This window comes from Trichoplax adhaerens, genomic scaffold, assembly GCF_000150275.1.
Source record: "Trichoplax adhaerens TRIADscaffold_5 genomic scaffold, whole genome shotgun sequence".
Classification (NCBI taxonomy): Eukaryota; Metazoa; Placozoa; class Uniplacotomia; order Trichoplacea; family Trichoplacidae; genus Trichoplax; species Trichoplax adhaerens.
This window is the reverse complement of record NW_002060947.1, coordinates 6,341,034-6,363,521: the sequence shown is the minus strand read 5'-3', so window position 1 is coordinate 6,363,521 and position 22,488 is coordinate 6,341,034. Positions and strand designations below refer to the sequence as shown.

Here is a 22,488-nt window from a genome sequence, read left to right as displayed (position 1 = left end):
CTGTCCACAGACAATAAGTCGGTATGCTATTTGAATGCGTTGATATGATTGTTTATTATAGCTAATTAGCTAGATATATTTCTAGTCATATCATATTGTGGATTTCATTATGTTAAAGTACAAAATCGATTAAATTTCTATCATCAATGTTCGTATTTATGGAATCACTACGTCATGGTCTTTGAATAACTTCGTTTATCTACTTCCATAAACTGTAACCTTGCTTATCTTAGACGTATTTTAAAATCTGGTAGGAAAGAATTTACTTGAGCATTTTTTGTAAAAGAACGATATAATAACTGAATCTAAAATATTTTCGAAGTTTGGAATAAGGAATACCGTATACCTTAGTAGGTTTCCGTATAGGAAGGTTTAATTATATGTAGTTGCAACAAAGAAGGACGCTGGAAAACTGTACGATTTTAATCGCAAATTTTTAGGTTAACTAAAGATCTTAACTTTATTCGCTTATCGAATGCAGATAGAAATTCGAGCACTTACGTTAGAAAATTAAGTTAAACAATTCAAGTATTTCTCAAGGTGTAATCATTACTCAATATTTCATACAATGTCAAATTTGCTACCAAATTATTACAATTATTATTAAATTTCATAGGTAAATAATCAATAAATCATGCTAACTATTTTACAAGGTTTATTGTTTTACCCTTTTAAGCGAGTTAGTTATGTCATTGAACGTGATCGTATGCGAAGTCGGTCATTTTGCAAACTGCACTATTTCTTTCAAATATGAACAGATAATCGATTGCCTACTTTAATAACTCTATAAAAAATGAACTCAGGGTACTTTGCGTATAACTTTTAGCAAACTCAATTTTCTGCAAATTCTTAGAAGCTAAATTTACAGGTCAAATCTTCAAAAGCCCATTTCCTATCTTTTAAGAACTCGATTAGACTTTTTATTATTTCGCATGCTGATATCAGCAGCTTAATTTATCACAAATTCCTTGAGGTTGATTATTCTATGTTACATATAGGATAGCTAATTTCCCATCTTAAATGATTGCTTCTATTAGACCCAATAATTACCATTTCAGGTTAATTTTTATACGTTTTGTTCTTCGCAAGCTTATAATTCGTTTCACAAGAATTAGTAGTGGCTATTTTATTATTCTTACTATAAGAATTGAAACATTTTAAAATGCTTTCGAAGGTGATAATTTTAATTTATCATATACACATTCTATAACTATGTTAGAAGTCGCGCTGCCATAACAATTAAAACTATTTGATATCGTAAAAATTGATTAGCCATTATTTATAAACTACTAGGAACTGGAATGACCGGGTATGGTCTTAACGATTGACAGATTACCTTTTCCATTGCATTTAAGCATTGAGAGATTAAATTACATTCAAATTTATCACGGGAAGTTTTTTTAAGAAGGATATTTGCAATATATCATTTTCTTATTTTCGATTAGGCATAATATTTACAATATACTCATATAATCATTTTACGCCCCTACAATTTGATTTTTTAGTCATAATAGATGTGGATTATAGATTAGGAATAATGTATCTACATTAACCGAAAGTGTAAATACATATTTAAAAACACGAGTGGACTTTAGTGTACCGAAAGTGTTTTGCTTTAGTTGTGCTTCCACATTTCTAAGAATAGTTTGACTGCCATCTGTAAAAACGCAAGTGTAGTGTTTACTTCTAAATACGGTATAGACCATTTTTAGTGAAACATTAATTTCCACTAGACTGTAACACAACTCTAAATATGCTTAACTTATATTTAACAATTTACACCGTGGAAATCTCTTAGACTCTAGCTAAATTATACCGTAGCATTATCCTTACATAGATGTAACTTATTATTATGAATCATCCGTGTCTATAAGTAATTTCCTCCTGCCGTGCTCTTAACATTATGAAAGCTATCTTCTTTCGCCTATCTCATTAGTTATTTCTCGTAGTTACACGGTAAGCTTGCTCGCTTTACATATTCTACACTACTGTAATTATTCGACTAGTCAGGTCGTTACTCGCACGATAATCTTACACGATTATTCTCTTACACTAGCTCAATAAAGATTACTCTTCCGTTAACTATTTTATTGTACTTTATTGCGACTAATGCCGAACTCTCAATTTTCCGAAACATCACAGCAAGCAAATTACAATTTTAAATATTAAACCTTTTGTTTACGAGCTTAATTTATCGGTAGTAAATAAAAATTGATGGCTATCATACAATAATTTGAAAATTACATTAAATTGGTGCATTCGCGTAAGCTCCTTACGTCAGTTCTTGATTTAGAATATTAATTAGTATTTCTAAACCTTTATTTAAATATTTATATGATCAGCTTAGATAATCTATAGAAACTTTAACTGTATGCAAATATCTTTTAAGAAATATATGAGTGAATTATCAACTTTATATTACCCTTCGAAAATTGCACCCGATAGCTCATTTACTAGTAGTTTAATCATATATTAAGTGGCTTTAAATTGATAATGTAGCGGACAAAAAATTTAAACTTGATCATTCCCTATTACGTCAGTGTAATTGCATTCTTGCGCTCGTTAAAAATTTATCTGATTGCAATGACAATGAACGGGAAAGGGTTCATAGTTCATCAATAAGAGATAATTAACTATACTCATATTTTAATTACACAACGCTGTAATCGATAATATAAACCGGTAACTTCTTCCAGATCATATTTGTTTATTAATTAATGATTAATCAGCCTTGCAATAATATGATTAATTTTTCGAAAGCTTGCAAATTTAGTTGTAAAAAATTCAAGTGGTTTATAGAATAGGCAACTTAAACTTTGTACCATATCGGTTAGCTGACAGCTTTAGTTAAGGTTAGGCAATAATTTCTTTCGTATCATGATAAATTAGAAATACTGTAGAATGGTACTAATTTATTATATTATTCATTTCTTTATTTTGCTGGGTATTTTTTATCAACCAAGATTGATAAATTAAATCTGCTTTATGAAGTTCTGTAGCTTAGAAAAGTAAACTATGTATATGGAAGCATTGAAAGCACTTATAATGCCTTGTGTCGAGAGTACGACGACAATAATTTGTAAATGTTCAGCTTTATATAAACTCCCACAAACTATATAATTTAAAGAATTCTTATGACAATTAGAACTACTTTTGCTAGATTGAGACTATATAGTAAATTTTGTTTCACAATTCATCATTCTTATTCATTCTTATGATCCTAAATTATTTTACTAGCAGAGTTAAGTACTAGCAATTCATTTTCCTAATTAATTATATTAATCTCTTAAGCGTATTTCTATGTAGAGTTCAGAACTGATGGCAATTTATTTTGGCGTGATATATCAGATTCCATTTTACTAAGATTATCGCTTCAGCCTTATAGGTTAAAACGATTAACTTATAAAAGAATTATAAGCATATTTATACTAATGATTTAGAATAAATTACGATTAAGGCGGATATTATTTTACAAGATATATTATTTTCCTAGTTTTTTGGATAATGAAGAAAGTATCACAAGTCCAATGATTAAGAGATAATGTGTAAGAATAATATTAAAATAAATTATCCTTTGCATGGTCTAAGCGATATAATATAACTCTGATCAATTTGGCATTTTTATTGCCATTCTGTAGTCCAAATAAATCATACAATAAAATATCCTTAACTTTTCAGCTTCTCTTTGCGAAATATTTGCAATGACTATGCAGAGTATTTTATATGATAAATCATCTTTATTTTCTGCATGCAATAAAATATCTCGAAAACGATATTAAGATCTCTGATCTTCTTGCAAAACTTTATTGCCGCAGACTGCTTCCTCATGCAAGATGCAAGAGACAAATTGTATGCATCTTTCATGAATAGATGATTAGTCAATATTACAATTCAACTTTTAAATCCACTTTAAAAAGGATATGTGATGATATTGAATTATAATGCACCCTATATTCTCTATCGATATAAAATAAAGCCCTAGTAGAGCTAGTATTTCCATCAGAGTATAAACGAAATCAACTACAATCTATCACATTATAATCGCCGTTTATTCCTAATAAGATGCGTCAAGATGAATTTTATATTTTTATGATGGTATTTATCATGTTCTACCGTAATAATTATAGTGATATCTCTGCCTGCCTATCTATGAGCCGAAAAGAAAATATCCACTCACTGTTAATAGCCTATTTTAAATTAAAGATAATAACCCTAATCACCCAATCCAATTGGCTCAATTTATACATAGCTCTGAATGATATTGACAATGACTATCCAGAGCAATAAGTATGATATATCGCCTTTAAATTCTTCGGATACAGGCTTATCGACAGCTTATAAGAAGTTATAAGCCTCGGATCTGACTTTGTAATGTGTGCATACTATATATTTATTTTGTATCTGGGTGTACAGATTCGGCTAGTATGCAATAAAATATCTCAAAATAATAATATCAAGATCGTTGATTTTGCTAATAAAACTTTATTGTCGTAGATTGCTTCCTCATTCCAGGTACAAGAGACAAATTATAAGTTTCTTTCATAGATAGATAATTAATTAGTCAATCTTAGAGCTAAACTTATAAAATTCATTTTGAAAACTGGACATGGGTTGATGTTGAATTGTTCATATTCTCTACCGACATGAAATAAAGTCCAATAGAGCCAACACCTTCATAGCAGTTTAAACGAAAATCAACTGTAATGTATCATATTATAATGGTCATTCACTCCCAGGAAGTAGCACCATAATGAATTTTATACCTTTTATAATGGTGTTAGTTATGCTCTACGGGAATAGTGTATACTGATATCCGTGCTATAGCCCATCTTTGAGCCGAAAAGAAGATATCTACTTACTGCTAATAACGCATTCTAGGTTGAAAATTACATTAATTACCTAATCCTATATGCTCGATTCGTACATACCTTTGAAAGATTTCAACTACACTTAGAATGAATGATTTTGATATGATAAGTCTCAGATATGATGAGGATTGTAGAACAGCTTAAGCTGTAAAGTGTTGCTTTAATTCGATCTATTCATGACCATATGGCATGAACATATGCTAGATCGTTATACCATCAATTTAAAATAGAGGATTCAATGATGATAGGCCATTGGGCTAAGTAACAAACTGAAGGCCATACAAATTCTTTAATTTGGATGATATAGTGCTACATCTACAATAGCCAGTTCTATAAGGCTATTAAAGTAGGGAGTATCACGAGAGCGATATTAACCCCCAATATTTAGTCTATTCTTATAACATTATACCATTCAGTTCCATTCGATTTGGGAAAAAATTCGTTAATTTGTTGCAGGTATTAGCTCCTATTGTACAAATTAGACCACATTATCAACTTGATAGGAGAAGAAAAACGATATGCCATTCTCTTATAACAGTCATAGTGGGCAATTTTGCCAATTTGGTAAAGGCCATTTAGAATCATGTGTTTTGCGTGCCATTGAAATTGGTTATGCTTACTTTGGCATGAGCGAATCGATGCCTCGCTATAAAGAAGAGCAGTTATATAAAGAAGAAGTCGAGGTTAAATAGCCATTGCTCTAAAATAATATTGAGTTTTTCATCGTAAGATTATTTCGATTTTTAAACTTTTTTGAACGACCTTGTCTGCATTAAATGGCGTCAATTTGCATGGATTTATATCAAACTAATCTTGATAACTTTGATTTATATGGCACTTTATTATTCATGATACTAGTGGCAGTAGAACACCAATCCATAGTATGTGATCTAAATGTAACAACTATAATTATTCAAGCCAGCAATGAAATATTTCATTTAATGTTGCCGCTGGATACGCTTAAGTGTGACATTCATAAGAATAAATTAATTGTCCTAAAAATTAAACTGTAAAATAGCATTTGTTCAGAGTACCAGCAATCTATAATCCCGTATACATAGCTCGACGTAGCCAATCGAAAGAATTCTGTAGAAGTTGGTAGTTTATCTGTTAAACTAATCGATCTTGTGTGCAAATTGATATTTCCTTATACTACCATATAAGACATCGTATTGATTATTCAAGTTTTGGTCTCATGATTAACTTTTAATGTCTTGGAGTAATTGCTGAAACTCATAACGATAGTCTTTATTTAGGCTTTAGATGATAAAATGAGTTTTTTAGAACGAATATAATCACCATTTTAATTCTCTTATCCTATATAGTGTGTCTAGTTATTCGTTCCATGGTATTGAATATCATGATAAATCTTGAGATTGTCACGGTAATACGCTATTTATCTCTGAGTTAAGCTGCGAATGATATTTAAAGTGACTAACTGCAGCATCCTGGAGTTATTCATTCGCAAACCAGGCTCTAGATGGTAAAATGAGTTTATAAAACGAGTATAATCATCATTTATATTCTCTGATGATGTAATATAGTATGTTTAATCATTCATCAAATGGCATCTAATCCCATGATAAGCCATGTATTTGCTACTCTAATGCGCTACCTGTCTTTGAGTCAAGATTTAGATGATAAAATTAGATATTTTTCATGATTAAGTTGAGCATCACGGAATTATTGCTATAATGAATTACTGGATTCTTAAGCTACTGTAGGTTCTAGATGGTAAATAAGTTTTTGGGATAGGTAAAATCATCATTTAAATTTCTCATATATAATGTCTAAATATTCATTCAATGATATCTAATTTTCATTATAAATCTTTGATTTGCTACTGTAATATACTATCTGTTTGTGAATTAAGCTCTAGATGACAAATTAAGATAGTTAAAGCGCTACAATCTACGATAGTAATATTTCCTCAGCAGTAACAAGTTATTGATCTGTTTGCATTTGATCTCTCGATCAATTTTAATCATGAGTTTATTATTACAATAGGCTATTCGTCATTATATAGCTTTACAGGATAGATTAAACCACTTAAACCGGTAATAGTCCACCAAACTTGTGATATATAATTTAAAGTTTAATGACCTTGGTTTTTACTTCATTGTAATCTACTATACTAGTTTTTTTGTCATGCAATGACATATTAGTTATCGATAAATTTGACCTGATTCCATAATCGATTTTGATCAACTCCCAGTTTGCGATTAAAATAAGCTACTCGCCTTAAGGATAGCTTTTAGATTATAAATCAGGTTATTTGAGCTAATCATAGCCTACTCTACTTATAATACATGTTTAAAGTCTGATTAGCTTTACTGAATTTTCTAAATGTACTAATCTGCTCTAATTTCAAATGTAACGTAAATCTACTGAACTACACACGATAAAATGTGTCCAACTAGCACCTTCTGTAAATTAACTCTGAAGAATTTTTACAATATTAATATGCTTAGATCGCTACAACATGGCTCTCGTACAAACAACGTTACCTCCAAAATATTAGATGTAAATTATAAAACTGAAACAAAACATATATTTTAACACTAACTTAATCAAGGCTTTACTTAAGTTCTTCCCTATTTAGCATGCTACTGTATCTTGATCAAGAGGTATCTTTTATTAGTTGTTACACTGTTCGCGAGAACTATTGATTTCTGAATATTTGCGCTACTTAATTTCGATTTCAAAAGTTAATGCACTTAAAATCCAGAATTAACTCGTCATTGATTATAGCATCACAATTGACTAGTTATGTAATACCCCTAAAAAAAGCGCCATCTTCTTTTTGATATGGTTATGAGCTTAATTCGATATTAGTAACGTGCTATAACTGCACATAGCGTAATCGATCTTTCATCAATTCTTGTACCTCCAAGCAGAGTTGGCGATTAAAGGAGAAAATCTTCATTTTAAAATTAGTATAATAATTATAGCTAATATTTGAAACATATTATTTTTCATGATAATTACTCTAAAAGTAGCTTACTCATAAATGAGCATTTTTATTATATAATTTTTGCTTATATATTTCTATCAATAGCTAGTTGGCGTAGTTCGCAAACTTTACCAGCTATTTTTAGAGCTATAATCCAGGCTATGCTACTCCACATAATTAAGTCTTACACATCAATATCAAGAGCTGCAAAATCATTCCGTATTAATATTAAATATTATCTACTCATTTAATTTTACATTAGTGTTATTTCCGTGTTGTCTTAGATGAATTATTGTCTTTTTAAACTTTAAAATTACACCTGATCATAAATTAGTGCTGTAAAAATTTTTGTATTGCTTTTATGCTGCCTGAAAGATCTATTATCCCATTACGCTTAGATAATTCAGTCTAACTAATTATTAATCAGTGTAGTATAGTTTTTGGTTCATATTCGTACTGGCTTAGATTAATTCTCTCTTTAAAATTGAAGAAATAAACCTGATCATGAATCAATGTTGTAAAATTTTTAATCATCTTAGGCAAAGAAAACGGTCCAATTTCTCCAAGAAAATTTTGAAAAGTACATAAGAGAAGCTAGACGTTTGCAGCATCATTACAAAGAGCATATTAAATTATTAGTCGGTATGGAAACGTTCTACTTTGGAGCTGATTCTATCCAAGATATTAATGACTCTCGTCAGCATTTTAATCCTGATTACGTGGTAGGAATGGTTCGTCATATTCGTGGAATTCCGATCGATATAAACAACGATAGTTTTACGAAAGCCGAAGAAGCTGTTGGCAATACAGAAGAGTTATTTTGTGAATATTTCGATTGCCAATATGAATTAGTCACTAAAACACATCCAGAAGTGGTTGGAAAATTCGATCTAATTTACACCTTTAGGAAAAATTTTGAATTAACAGAAGTTATTTGGGAAAAAATCGATCGAAATATAAGATACATTGCCGAATATGGTGGATTATTTGAAATCAATAGTAAAGCGCTAACAACCGAATTAGATGATCCTTATCCACAGCGCCATATTTTACGGGTAATCAAGATTTTCCAGACTTATGATGCTTAGAATTATTCATTTTTATTTTACCTTGCAAGTAATTTTCTTGAGATACATAATTTTCCAAATTTACCGAATAATACTAACCGTACTATATTACTATTTGCTTTATAATCACAGAGAATAATCGCATTAGGTGGCCATGTTACTCTTTCTGACGGTAGTTACGGCCCAACTGAAGTAGGCATGTTCTACAGTTCATTGCAAGCATACATTGAAAGCATGAATATCCAAAAGATCCATTTTCTTGCACCTACCATCTTTCCAAGAGATCGATCAACACCTATTGTTAATGCCAAGCCAATGGCTAAATCTAGTATGCACGTCTTACAGCATGCTTTTTGGCGAGATAGCATGCTATTTACGACTTGTTAATGTTCAAATTTTCCATTATAATTTTTAGTTCATTTTAATGCTGTCCATAGGCAGAAATAGTCATTCTTCTTCAATTATTATTTGTTTACTTTGAAGCTGTTAAAATATTCTGCTAATGAATATGACATTTTTCAATTAAGATATAATTGAATCCTTGCAATTTTATTTTTTTGCATGCTATCAATTCTATCTGCAGATAGAATTATTCATTTCAAGTAGATTAATGTAATTGTCAATATCTTGTTTGTTGATTGGCATCTCTATGAACTTTTACATCCTATTCTGTTTCAGTATGGTAAAAATAATTAAAATTATTAATTGTTATATATTTTTACTCGATATGCACTTTTCATGATGATAAATTTTGCTTTACATCTGAATTCAGTTGGTTTACTACATTATTAGGGCGATAGATCTCTTAAGTCTCCGTTCTATTAATGAATTAACTGATAATATCTGTGCACATCTTAAACTCAACTTCAATTCGATGAAACGTATTTTATATTGTTCATAATAAGGCTATTAGATTGCATTTCCAGTTTACTCGATATTAGTAATCATTGGAGCATATTTAAAGCTTTAATAAATAATGTTTGTAACTACCGTAGATATAAAAAATTAAATTTTATTTGCTTACAAATGAATATCAATAACGTTTATATACGTAGTAGCAGATTATCAGGAATAATGAGTCAATAAAACTACAATTCAATCATTACATCTATCTATATAAATTTATGAAAAATTGCTATCCAGCAGTTAAGGTCATCCTAGAGTACCTGGAATTGGTTCTCAGTAAATATATTACTGTTTAATGCGCAAACTTTAATCGGCAATACCATTAATTTGCACTACATATCGGTAGAATTTGGACAGGTTAGGGTTAAAAAGGATCAGTTTTAGCAATATATTATCATTTGGTAACAACTTTACAATCAGAAGACCGATTTTTTTTGCAGTGCTACTAGCAACTACAAGTAACGATCGTAAGGTATCGTTGTTACAGTGTTAAATACTGTATTACAGTAGAAATAACTTTGTTAGGATAATTCTGTTAGACTATCCTTATTTAGTTAACTTCTAATTTGGATATACTGTATTTTAATATAGCACTGACTTTTTATGACAGTGACACTTATACACATACTGAAATTATAATAGTTATAATAGGGAATGCAAATCATCTGCTTACAGTTCGAATCATTGTGATTGTAATTTACTTATGATAGACTGTAAATTATCATGGAAATGTTCCGTGATAGGACATATCGTAATCTGACTATTCTGTATTAGTTATTACATGTCTATGTTCGTAAATACTGTTGTCTGCATTAAGAGAGCAGTAGCTAAAATTAATATCTAATTCAGTAAATGATTCTAATGTTAATTGTATTAACTATGACTCATGAACTATTGAGGAATAGTATATAAATGCAGTATATCGTGAAATAAAGAAGAATTGTCCAACTTAGTGTTTAACGTAAAATACGAGGCGTTTAAGTCTTTGTGTAGTCTGCTAGTAGAGGAAAAGTGCTCGTGATAGTGCAGATATCGTTCCTTGATACGTAGTTCAAGGAATTGACTTATTGATCGTAGATTACGTTATCTTGTTGCAAAGCTGTTTTGTGACAATCGTATACTGCAAGTACCTACTACGAGCATAAAGTATAACGCTAAACAAAGATACGTATTATTATCATCTATGACAGTAATTTGATAGTCCAGCAATTCTTCTATTACAAATTACTCTTTACTTTGGTATAATGGCAATTATAGACCGAAAAATAGCAGTATAAAATGTTATTTAAATTTTACAGACGTTGCACAAATATGCAGTTGTCACAGTGATCTATAAACAGTATTCGCATATTATTAAAGCATAATGTATATATTTTGCTACTATCCTTTCTAAAATTTAAAACGTTTTCAGAATGAAGAGTAGAAATTAAATTTGACTATGCAGCTTCAGAACTAAAAATCTAACAAAAAGCTATTAGTTATAATACTATGAAATTAGCATTGTGGTAGCGTACAATATAGCCACAAAGGAACTTTCATTACCATCAACGCTGATACTAAGGACAATCTTTAAAAAGTTTCTTACAGAGTGATACTCTCTAATCATCTGAGGCTGCAAAGGTGTAGCTGCCTGCAATTTTATTTAGATAGCTATTTTCTAGTTTAGTCTACATGAGATTTCATCATCAGTTTCTCAAAACAATGCAAGTACATCGCAAATTACAATAAATAGTTGATTATTATTAATTTATCACTTAAAGGTATCTTTATAGAAATATTCATATTAAATTTCTTAAATCCATGCATGAGAGCGCAAGCTTTAAAGTGGTTGTGCATGCGTAACATGGAATTTTAAGACTTATTATTTCATTGACTACTTTGCTGTTCTTCTTTGCCTTCCCTTAGTAGTAATTTACCTCCAATAATACCAGTAAATATGATTAAGCCATACCACATATTGGATTTGAATACTTTCAGACAACTATCGGTATTAGATATGTTCACACTGTAGATCTAAAAATCAATTAAAGGGTTAGCCAAAATGACTATCAAGACTTTATCAAGTTTTTAGATAAACGGTAGACAAAGGTAAATATCACTGTTATCATATTTCCTAGTACGGTAGCAAGATATTAAACGTATAAAATTGTAGTCACTGATATAATTGAACCTGGTATAGTAAGTGAGCAAATCCACCTCCAACAGCAGCAAAATAAGGCCAAGTTTGATGAGCTGATAGACCAGACAATACTAAGCCAGTCGTAGTGATACCGGCGAAAAGTGATAACCAATGTTTGGTATTATCACCAAACAGAAGAGCGGTGGATTTGACGTTAATGAAACGATCGTCATCTTTATCCTTTCCATTTTAAAAAGATAAAAAATTAGTCTTAGGATTAAATTCTATGTACTGATTCAATAATTTTAGTTCATGATTTCATTAAAGTATTAAATATACTCGTCAAGGGGAAATAGTGTAAATGAATTATAGGTTAATTGGACATTAGTGTTATATCATTATAGCAATCTAAAATAACCTGATGGGCATAAATTGTATCGTAAAATAACGTCCAAGAGATACTAGCTGCATATAATGGAATAACAACATTCCAATCGCAATACCCATTGACCGCAGCATAACCTAGCAAAGCACCCCAATTGAAAGTGATCCCTACAGTATGCATTTATAAAAATTAGCGTTCTTCACAGGAAATACCAGTAGACTGTATAATACCGTGTTAATTAATTATTGCCAGTAAAAATCTAGTCTGACTGTAAATCAATTCAATCAAATTCTATCGCTATTAGCTATATTACCAAGAAAGAGTTGCGGCCAAAAAGTGAAACGTTTCATTAACGGGTAGACAATTACAAACGGGACGGAACATGCTCCTAAGATGATACTGTATTGATTAAGAGATAGTAATATACTTAGACCCACAGTCAATTGTGCGGCTAAAAATCCCAATGCTTGTTTATGTGCAATAGTGCCAGAAGCAATTGGACGATCACGGGTTCGGAAAACCTAGCACAAAATAACAACAAGTAGTACCATGTAGCGATTATTTGTCAGGTGCATCATACTACTTAAATGTAAATTATGTAATGCAGCCATCATTTATAAGATACATCATTCTACTAACTCAATCCATTTATGTAAATAGCTATTATTTGTAATACTACAGTATATCCTCTTCATTAATTCAATGTAAGCTATGTCCTGTAGATACTCTATGGCAGCCTAGCTAGCACCTTAACACAGCCAGTAGAAAAGGATATCGTTAAAAGTACGTGCAATGATACTGTACTGATTGCCAGGTTACCATAAGCCATCTTCTCATTAAATAATTTTACGGCAGTAGGCATCCAAATTGTTACAACAAGATAAAATCTATTTCAGCATCTACTGTATCGCTATGTGGAATAATGCATAGACAAATGATACTTTACTGATTGCTAGGCTACCGTAAGCCATTTCTTTATTGACAGCAGTTAGCATCCAAATTACAAGATATATTTGTTCAAGCATCTGCTGTATCGTTATATGGAACGCTGCATTGACAAATGACACTTTACTGGTTACCATGCTATCATAAGCTATCTTTTCCTTGAATGACTTTACGTCAGTTGGCATCCAAATTACAACAAGATAAATCCATTCAAACATCTACCCATTCTACTGTATCGTTATGTGGAACACTGCATAGACAAATGACACTCTACTGCTTGCCAAGCTATCATATGCCATCTTCTCCATGAATAACTTTACAGCAGTTGGCATCCAAATTGCAAGAAGATAAATCTGCTCAAGCATTTACTGTACTGTTATGTGGAATACTGTATAGACCATATAATTAACGATATCTACGTATAAAGTAATCTATGATTCAAATAAGATAAACACCCTAACATGTAGTATCGCAGAATCGTTTACCTTTTTATCGAAATCGGAATCCCACATATCATTAATAGTACACCCTGCACCTCTCATGACTAATGCTCCTATTCCAAATACAGCCAACGTTTTCAAATCAGGCAAGTGGCCTGGTGTAGCGGCCATCGAGATGCTCCAAGTGCAAGGCAAATATAATAGGTAAGTACCAATTGGACGATCGAAACGGATTAATCGCAGATAGGGTTGAAAATTATTCGGGAAATGTTGCACTATTTTCGTAGTGAAAGTTCTACTCTTCGGCTTGTTGTACTGTTCCATGCTAAAGAGAGGATTCGATGGAATCTTTTGATACCGATCGCAATTAGAACGTAATATCTGTCGATTGCCATCATATCGCCTTGAATTAGAATAATGACTACGACGATTTACCATCCAAGCCGATGCGTTATTATCGATATATCGCGGCATGATGCCAACAGCCCGTAATGATGGATAAGGCATGATGATTTGTTTGCCTATAGCAGAGATGGAGTATTTTATGGATAGAAAGTGACCTAATCGCCCCATAGCTAGCATCCACAACTTCCAATCTGTACAAATTAGAACTAGGTAAGAGTAATAATTCCAATCAATCGATTTGTAGCAAGTAAATGCAATTGGAAATCGTGATCAAGTTCTCATCTTAGCTTGCACTCTTTGCTTTGTACGTCTATAAGGTAGTAGAAGCCATAACTAGCTAGTCTTATTCACATTAGAGGAAAATAGCATCAATATCGAGCTACTGCCAACATCTCTAGGCACAATTTGCTACTTTATTCGCTCCGAAGGCATCATAGAACACTATTGGAAAAGCCATTGCCGTCCGCACGTCTGTACCTCTATGCACTGTGCCAAGACGGCCGAGCAAGCCTGCCTATCTTGCCTGAACGATTGAGCTAACTAATCCAGTCAAATCCCTTATCAATTTTATATGTTTGATACACCTAGCTCGATTTCTATGAGATAAATCCTGCATTATGAGCAGACATTTTTATATTCAGCAATATGTCTAAGTGATGATGAAAGCGTCCAAAATGATTGGATTTAACTGCTTAAGCTAGAAGAATTTAGGTAGCATACTAAAGTGAAGTTGTTTAGGGAGTAGCTGCCCCATAATTAGAACGATTTCTGAGCATACTTTCCTGCTAATGTATGCAACATAAATGGAGAAAGTTAACTGATGTACAGGTGTCCGCCATATCAGGCTATCTGCAGAAATTGCAGCCATCAACTTCGTCTTAATTCAAATACCCATAGTACAATTCCAATTTCGATAGCATTTATGGACGATATTTCTCATAGTGTGTATTAATAAGGAAGATTTTAGCTAGAATAGTAAGGTGAAGTGGTATGGGGAGTAGTTGTTGTTAATTTAAAACAACTTCTGGGCTCGTTTTCCTCGCGATGTATGCAGCATAGATGGAGAAAGTCCATTGATATGCTGGTGCCCATCCACATCAGTTTTTTTGCTTCAAAATTACACCCGTAGAGATCGCCTTAATTTGAATGACAGCCTATCCACTGCACAATTACAATTTCTATAGCACTTACGGTGGCAATATCTCATTCTATGCAGTAAGATAGAAGAATTTAGCTCGAATTATACGGTGACGTCGTGTTGGGGGTAGGTGTCCATGATTACTACGGTTTAAGAGTACATTTTCCTACTGACATGGAATGCGGGCCCAAATTAACTTCAAATCAAAATTATATGATTGGACGAAAATACTCGTAGATGAAATTGGATGGTAAGATTGTGCTGGTATCTATTCTGTCATGATATTGACAGATCTTACCGTAGTCATTTGCGGCACTGAATATATTCGAACTTTTAGATATTAAAATTGCAAGATTATGGAAAAGTAGATGAAGTTGAACGTTCGATTGTCATATAAAATATTGGAAGGTCTGTAAGTAACAACTTAAGATACTTTATCCCATTTTGTAAAAAGCAAAGTCAGCAAGAAATCAAGTTCTAAACAGAATACTTTTGAAGACACGATCACACACAATAAACGTAATCTAGGAAAACTAACTGCTAGATCATACCGCATTGCAAAAAAATCCTAACTGGAAGCCGTAGGTAGAGCAACAATATTAATTTCAATGAACTGAATACCTACAATATACGAAATCGTCCTAAGCGAGATCTCTAATACTCTAGTTTACGAGTCTATACTTGTCTATGCTCTCTGTATTTAGTATTCAGTAGCTACAGTAAACGAAATACATGCAGTTCTACTCTTAAAAATAAGGAAAAGGATAAAATAAATTCACTGCTAACTAAGACTGTATATGCAATTAAATCACTATCTGCAAAGTACCAATCCATTGTCGACACAATACAGTAAGTCTGCATCTAGACGCTGTAATAATTGATTTAGCATTTACCTAGGATATGTGCGAGTTTATATAGTGGATTTAATTTAGTTAGTCCTAAAGTATTATATAAAAAAAATATTCTCACTATAGATGTGCTATGTATATTATTCATATTTAATATTAATAGCCGCATAAAATTAACATTCAAAAGCTAAATTATATTATTGACTTCGTAAATACGCATGACATGCTCGTAAGGCTATCGGAATATACCCAGCCTGCCAATGGTAGTACGTAGGCCATATCTTTCGTACGTGTATAAATAAATAATAAGCCTACAGAACACATCATATCTAATATTACCATAAAATAGTGGCAAATATGATATGCAATTTGATTATATTACATATTATTATAGTCAGCCAACGGCTGCACCACTAGACAATTAGGGTAGGCATAGAATGCAATACAAGCAGGATGCCTATATTGGGTGAAGATCAAACGTAAACGAAGACGCATCACAACATTTATAATATATATAAGAGCATAGAATACATTATTCTTATGTATGGCATATTTATAATGCGTTTAAGGAGATCAAGCAATGCATAATTATGATACAAACTCCGCCTTCTCCTTACCCTAGCATTACATCTTTTTCAATTTAACGATATTAAATCATCTCAGTCACGAATTGCGAGAAAATTTCAGATAAGGTGGCATTTTAAAATTATATAAAAAAGCGCTATCTTGAATACAAAATAAGGGAAGTAAACGAGATCGCCTGCAACTTAGTTTATAATAAAACAGGATTAATTCTGACTTGATAGCCTGAAAAATATGCAATGAAAAATCTATAGCATAGCACATATCTTTGATTTTATTAATTAGGTTCAGTATCATAATACAAGCCTCATATAATAAAGAAAAAAATAATTTACTGCCATCTAAATACTATTGCACTTTTTTAAGTCTGTCTTTACCTCTCTTCGATAATTCCTGCTCTAGGCAAAGACTGTATTGTCTGCAATTTTTTACACCTGCTGAGCTTGCAAAGGCCAGGCAAGCTACGCCCATCTTATATATACAAAGTACTACAAGTAGACGATTATTTTATAACTTGAGCCTAGCCATAATTGGCTAGGAATGATGCATTTCCAAGGTTTGTTATCATTATGTGACTTCTATAATTAATTATAATAGATACTATACAGTTAAGGTTATAGCTACTGCTACAAAATGCTTGTAAAAGTGTCGAATGCTGATCTATACCAACAGCAATATCCGCTGAAGCAAGTCGAAAAAGATATTCCATTTGATGGTTTCAGATGAATTGATAAAACTAACGTATCTAGATCATTTACGATCAAGAAATATGCCTGTAATTAAGATTTGGGGATCATTACTTTCTGCACTATAAGCTGAAATGGAAGCTATTATTTATTTTTAATCAACCACATATCCAGCATAGCATTTTCTGATAAATACTCCCCATTGAGAAATAAATTTATCATTATGTCTATATGGTAAATAAATTAATTTACTGTCTGTCTAGTATATCATGAAACAATTACGAAATTCACCTACGGTTGAGATACTAATAACATTATTATATGACTCTTTAACCTATTCTAGCAATAAATCTTTGTCAAGGGTAAAATTTTCATCACTCCTTCAAATTTCTGTATTTCTCACTCCAATATTTTTGAAACTAAACGCATAAATATTTACGAGTATGCATTTATCCATCTGACACCCGAATATACAGTATTTTCCTATATACTAGAAGGAGCTTCCTGTATCAAATAGTTAACGATAACTTGGAAAGTCCTCAATTAAGCAGACCAGACTGCTTTATTTGCTATAACATCAAAAATAACTCCTATAATTTTCCGGCAATACATTAATATCCTACGTTTCATGCATAAATTCATTACTATTTTTTGGTGATAGCTTCAATATCGAGCTATATTTATTTACATCAAAGAGTAAACTATAGCTTTTAATAACTCTTCATATTTAGAAAATATTTAGTAAGAAGCAAGACAAAAGTTTCGTGTATACTCGTAGAAGCAACATCTGCTCGGATGCAATTGACTGAAATACGAAAAATATTTTTTGCATTAGGACCATGATGTATCTACATACATACCATATTCGGTTGCTTTCAAATTTGCATGTATTACGTAATTTAATAATGTTTATTATTTATTTCACCATTGACATATACAAAATAATAACTTATGGATGCATCGTTTTATATTTTAGTAGATGCCTGTTTACTTCAAGTAGACATTGTTACTTCTATAAAAAAAACTACGTATAAATTTCATAAATTTGGCATATTTTGGTTATATTCAGCATTTACTTACACACTAATATAACTAAGCAACTGATAAACTTGCTTTGTTCTTAGTATGAAATAAACAGCTAAGGTAAATGATTAAAAATGACTTTAGTATATTATATTCTATTATTATTAATTATAACCCATCAGTCCAAATTGAATCCTTTTGAAAACTGGTTAAAAAATTTGTTGTTTTTATTGCATTTTGTTTTATTTTTGATTCCAGTCTATTGATCTACTGTATACTATTATAACTGCTGTTAAATTATCAATAGAGCAGATAGAGAACTATTAAGCTTTCATTTATAATATATTTCAGAATTTTGATTCTGAAAAACAAGTATATCAACATTAGAAGCTTATTGTCATGACTAACGACTACATTACAACTAATGAAGATTGCTCATAACTACAGTAATCGGAATATAATCATGTTTAACAACTATACTGCTAATTTTATTTCGCCATTGGAAAAAATTAAATCACCCTATATTCATAGCCTATACGTATTCGAAATTTTACTCTACAATTAAAAAGGAAATTATTTGTTAGCTATTATTTAATGGCAAGTGTTTTTAAGCAAAGGGAATGTTTTGCAGTGTTATTGAAGAAAAAATGAGAAAAATAATTGTATCATTACAGCGTATTGTACGCGGGAATGTTTTCATAATTGCTATTTTTACTTATACGACAAGATGTCATGATCTACCATTTGGAATATACGTTGAGTACTATCATACTAATTTCTGGGAAGCAGTTATGGAACGCACTTCAAGAAAGTAGATATAGCTAATGTCAATATTTAGGTCAATGATTCAAAATTGCAGCCTTTTAGAGTCTCTTATCATGATATTTCGCTAATATATAGCATTTATTTACATCCTAAAAATATTGGTAAACAAAACCTCCTGAATGAATGATCAGTTAGACTGCTATAGAATCCGGCAGAAGATGTACTATGCATATTACAGTATCTAACATCAATCATGATTTTTAGCCTAGGTAATAGATATAGTGCCGAAAATATTTGATTAAGTAAAATCGCTATCTACCAATTTGACAAGAACCTTAAAGTAATGAAGCTAATCGGACCTTACTACTTGCTAATTCTACTAATATTGTATATCAGTACTGAAATTAGTAGGCATTAAACGATGCAACATGTGATAATCCAATCAGTAATGACTAAATAGGATTACCATGCTTTTCAAGTTAGTATTTTTCTGACATTTAGAGGATATGGCTCAAATATACATACATGGAACTAGGAATATTGAAGATATTGACAACAATATGATCAAAGAAAAAGAATTGTATATTGCTAGCATAATGAATACATACCTTACAAAGCTAACTTACTTTCCTCATTAACAAATGTAAATGCGATAAAAATTGCACCCTCATACGATAAAGGGGAGTGAGATATTAGTTTTCAATAATATTACAGCTGATAACTGATATCAGTGTACAGTAAAATAATTTTTAGTCCTTATAATAATAATCTTGAGAAATTCAGCAAAATATTGTCTACCCATGCTTAAAAACATAAAATCATAAAATCGTACATTATGACCTTAATTTATTGGATTAAAATCGAAGTTAGACTTATGAATGTGTTTACTATGTATGGATTTAAATTAGATGGTTAAGCACAGCGTATAGCAGTATACAATAAAATTTTTAATTCCTTATACCGTATCATCATCATCATATCCATTTGGCTAACTACCAATTGAAAACAATAGCATATTGCCGCCTAAATTTTATAAATATGTTATTAACTATGCATTACTTTTATATCTCGCTATATAAGTATTTAGCACTTCTGTATAATAATCACTGGTATATTGATATATTTGAATGTATAACTTGTGTTGTTCTGTTTTTCTTATCTGCTTATAAACTGGCTATATTTATACGATATGCAAGACTTTTGTCGAATATGTACTAGATTCATGTATCACATAAATATAAAATCCTCGTATATATTAATACTGAAGTATGGAGTTATAAAGAGATTGCATGTCGATCTATTTAGTAGTTGCCTTCATAAGACTCTATTGTATTAATCATTCCGAAAACTGATGTGATGGAAATAAATAAACATCATTGCTGGAATGCCTCCAATGAATTTATTGTCTTCATTTTTGATTTATAAATGTTTAATCCTAGGATCCAATTAAAAAGGAATTTCTTACAATAATAATAAATATGATCAAGCATTCAAATTGATTGAAATTGTTTAATAATGAACACCTTAGTGATCGTCAATATAGTGCCAATACGCAGCTAGTGCTCTATTGGTAACAATATCCTATAGTTATTTTATAGCGTTTCAATCTATCTTGTATTCTCGATTTATTGTAAGCCTAAGCTTAGCAGAGGCAGATTTGTATTCCACCAAAGTTATTGATTAAATTTGCATACGAATCTCGTAAGGTTAATTAAGTATCGAATACCGTAGTATAGATCATGTAATTTATATAAACGATAAATGCAAATATCTATTCTCGTTTGAATTTTTAAGATATTTATTTTAAAATTCTTCTAAGCTTTAAAAATAAAAATGCTGTAAAGCAATACCGTTCATATCAAATTAATTTTTTAGTAGCTGGCTTCTTAATGCATTCTTGCAACATTATTCTTTCGCAGAATACTCAGATTATAAAGTTTAATGATCGCAGTTTTTGGTAAAATTGCATTTATGATTATCATAAACTATTCATCTCATACTAAATTTTATTCAGATTATCTAAATACTGCGAAGTTAAATTCTGCTCATGCATCAACTATAAACAAAGTTGGTTATAAGTAATATCTAATCTGATATCAGAATGATGTAAGATCTAAACTATAATCTGTTACAACGAGGAAAATAGCTGTTAAATTTTATACTCAAATTACTCCATAATTCAACTTAATGTTTTTTTATACTTTATACTCAGGCTATAAAATTCAATGCAATAATTTATGGTAAAATTGCATTTACATGGTTATGACTTTCGCACAACTATCTATCTCATATTAATTTTTATTTAGATTATCTAAATACTGTAAAATTAAATTCTCCCCATCATCAATCGTAAAAAAGCTAATAACAACTAAAATCTATTCTGATATCAGAATGTGGTAAGACCTAAGCCGTAATTTGTCACAACGACGATAAAGTTTATTAAAAACTTTCCTTTTATCACTTTCAACTAAAATTAAATTATTACTGAGATAACTCAAATCCCGTACTGTCCAAGTGAAGCGATACAATATCCTCTGATGAATAATTACGAATAGATTATATCAAAGACTATACTTAATATACTTGTATTTTGATTATTCCAAAGTATTTTGGAGAAGTTACTACAATATTGAGCAATCTAACTGATGATAATAGATTTAGCCGAATATAATTAGACAAGTAAGATACGACTACAATTGACAGTTATACTCTTGTTCTATTTTTGACAAAATCCTTCCTTTTTAATTCTTAATTCAATCCTATTTTATAAAGAGTGAAGTTACAAAAAAATTGTTACCCAATATTAAGTAACTAAGTAGACATAACTGTTTACTGTCAAGAAGTCGTAATATACGACTTTTTTATACTAATATTTAGCATTTATACAGATAAATTGAATATAACATTTGCTTGAATTTATTACGACACCATAAGAAGTTATACGTGTATAAAATTATCAAATCAAAATACAGCCAAGTATTACGCAAAAAGATATGATAAACTATTATAAGGGATTTCGATACTTTCTAAATTTTCAATTTATGAATTCTGCCTGCTTCCAAATCTATCCTATATTATCAGTAGTGCTTGCTAAGTTCTTCTGAGATCAATAATAACATTTAGGCATAATCGCTAGCGATTTAAATGTATATAGAGTAGGAAGAAATAATCGGCTTGTAGAATTTATATGCTATCTTAAATCAGCCTGATTAATAACTTACTAGTACATAATTTTTCTGATTTCTTCAGCATAGATCAGACGATATTCTCGACTACTTCTAGTTACTTACAAGTTCTAAGTGCAATACTTGATTAGGTGATTAAAAAATGATGCATGATGGATTTTTTAGCAGTTAAT

The 22,488-nt window shown here is 30.8% G+C and overlaps 2 protein-coding genes across 2 annotated transcripts; one reads left to right on the top strand and one right to left on the bottom strand.

Annotated features, from left to right (window-relative positions):
• Positions 1-5,386: 5,386 nt before the first annotated feature.
• Positions 5,387-9,275, top strand: TRIADDRAFT_25985 (uncharacterized protein; the record flags this gene model as incomplete). Its single annotated transcript, XM_002112991.1, has 3 exons — positions 5,387-5,545; positions 8,361-8,876; positions 9,021-9,275. 3 exons carry the CDS (start codon positions 5,387-5,389, stop codon positions 9,273-9,275), a joined length of 930 nt encoding a protein of 309 aa, XP_002113027.1.
• Positions 9,276-11,660: 2,385 nt separating this feature from the next.
• Positions 11,661-14,007, bottom strand: TRIADDRAFT_25833 (uncharacterized protein; the record flags this gene model as incomplete). The annotated part of the gene is made up of 5 exons (XM_002112547.1): positions 11,661-11,807; positions 11,965-12,153; positions 12,332-12,465; positions 12,612-12,819; positions 13,729-14,007. The coding sequence occupies 5 exons, from the start codon at positions 14,005-14,007 to the stop codon at positions 11,661-11,663; spliced, it is 957 nt and encodes a 318-aa protein (XP_002112583.1).
• Between the last annotated feature and the right edge of the window lie 8,481 nt (positions 14,008-22,488).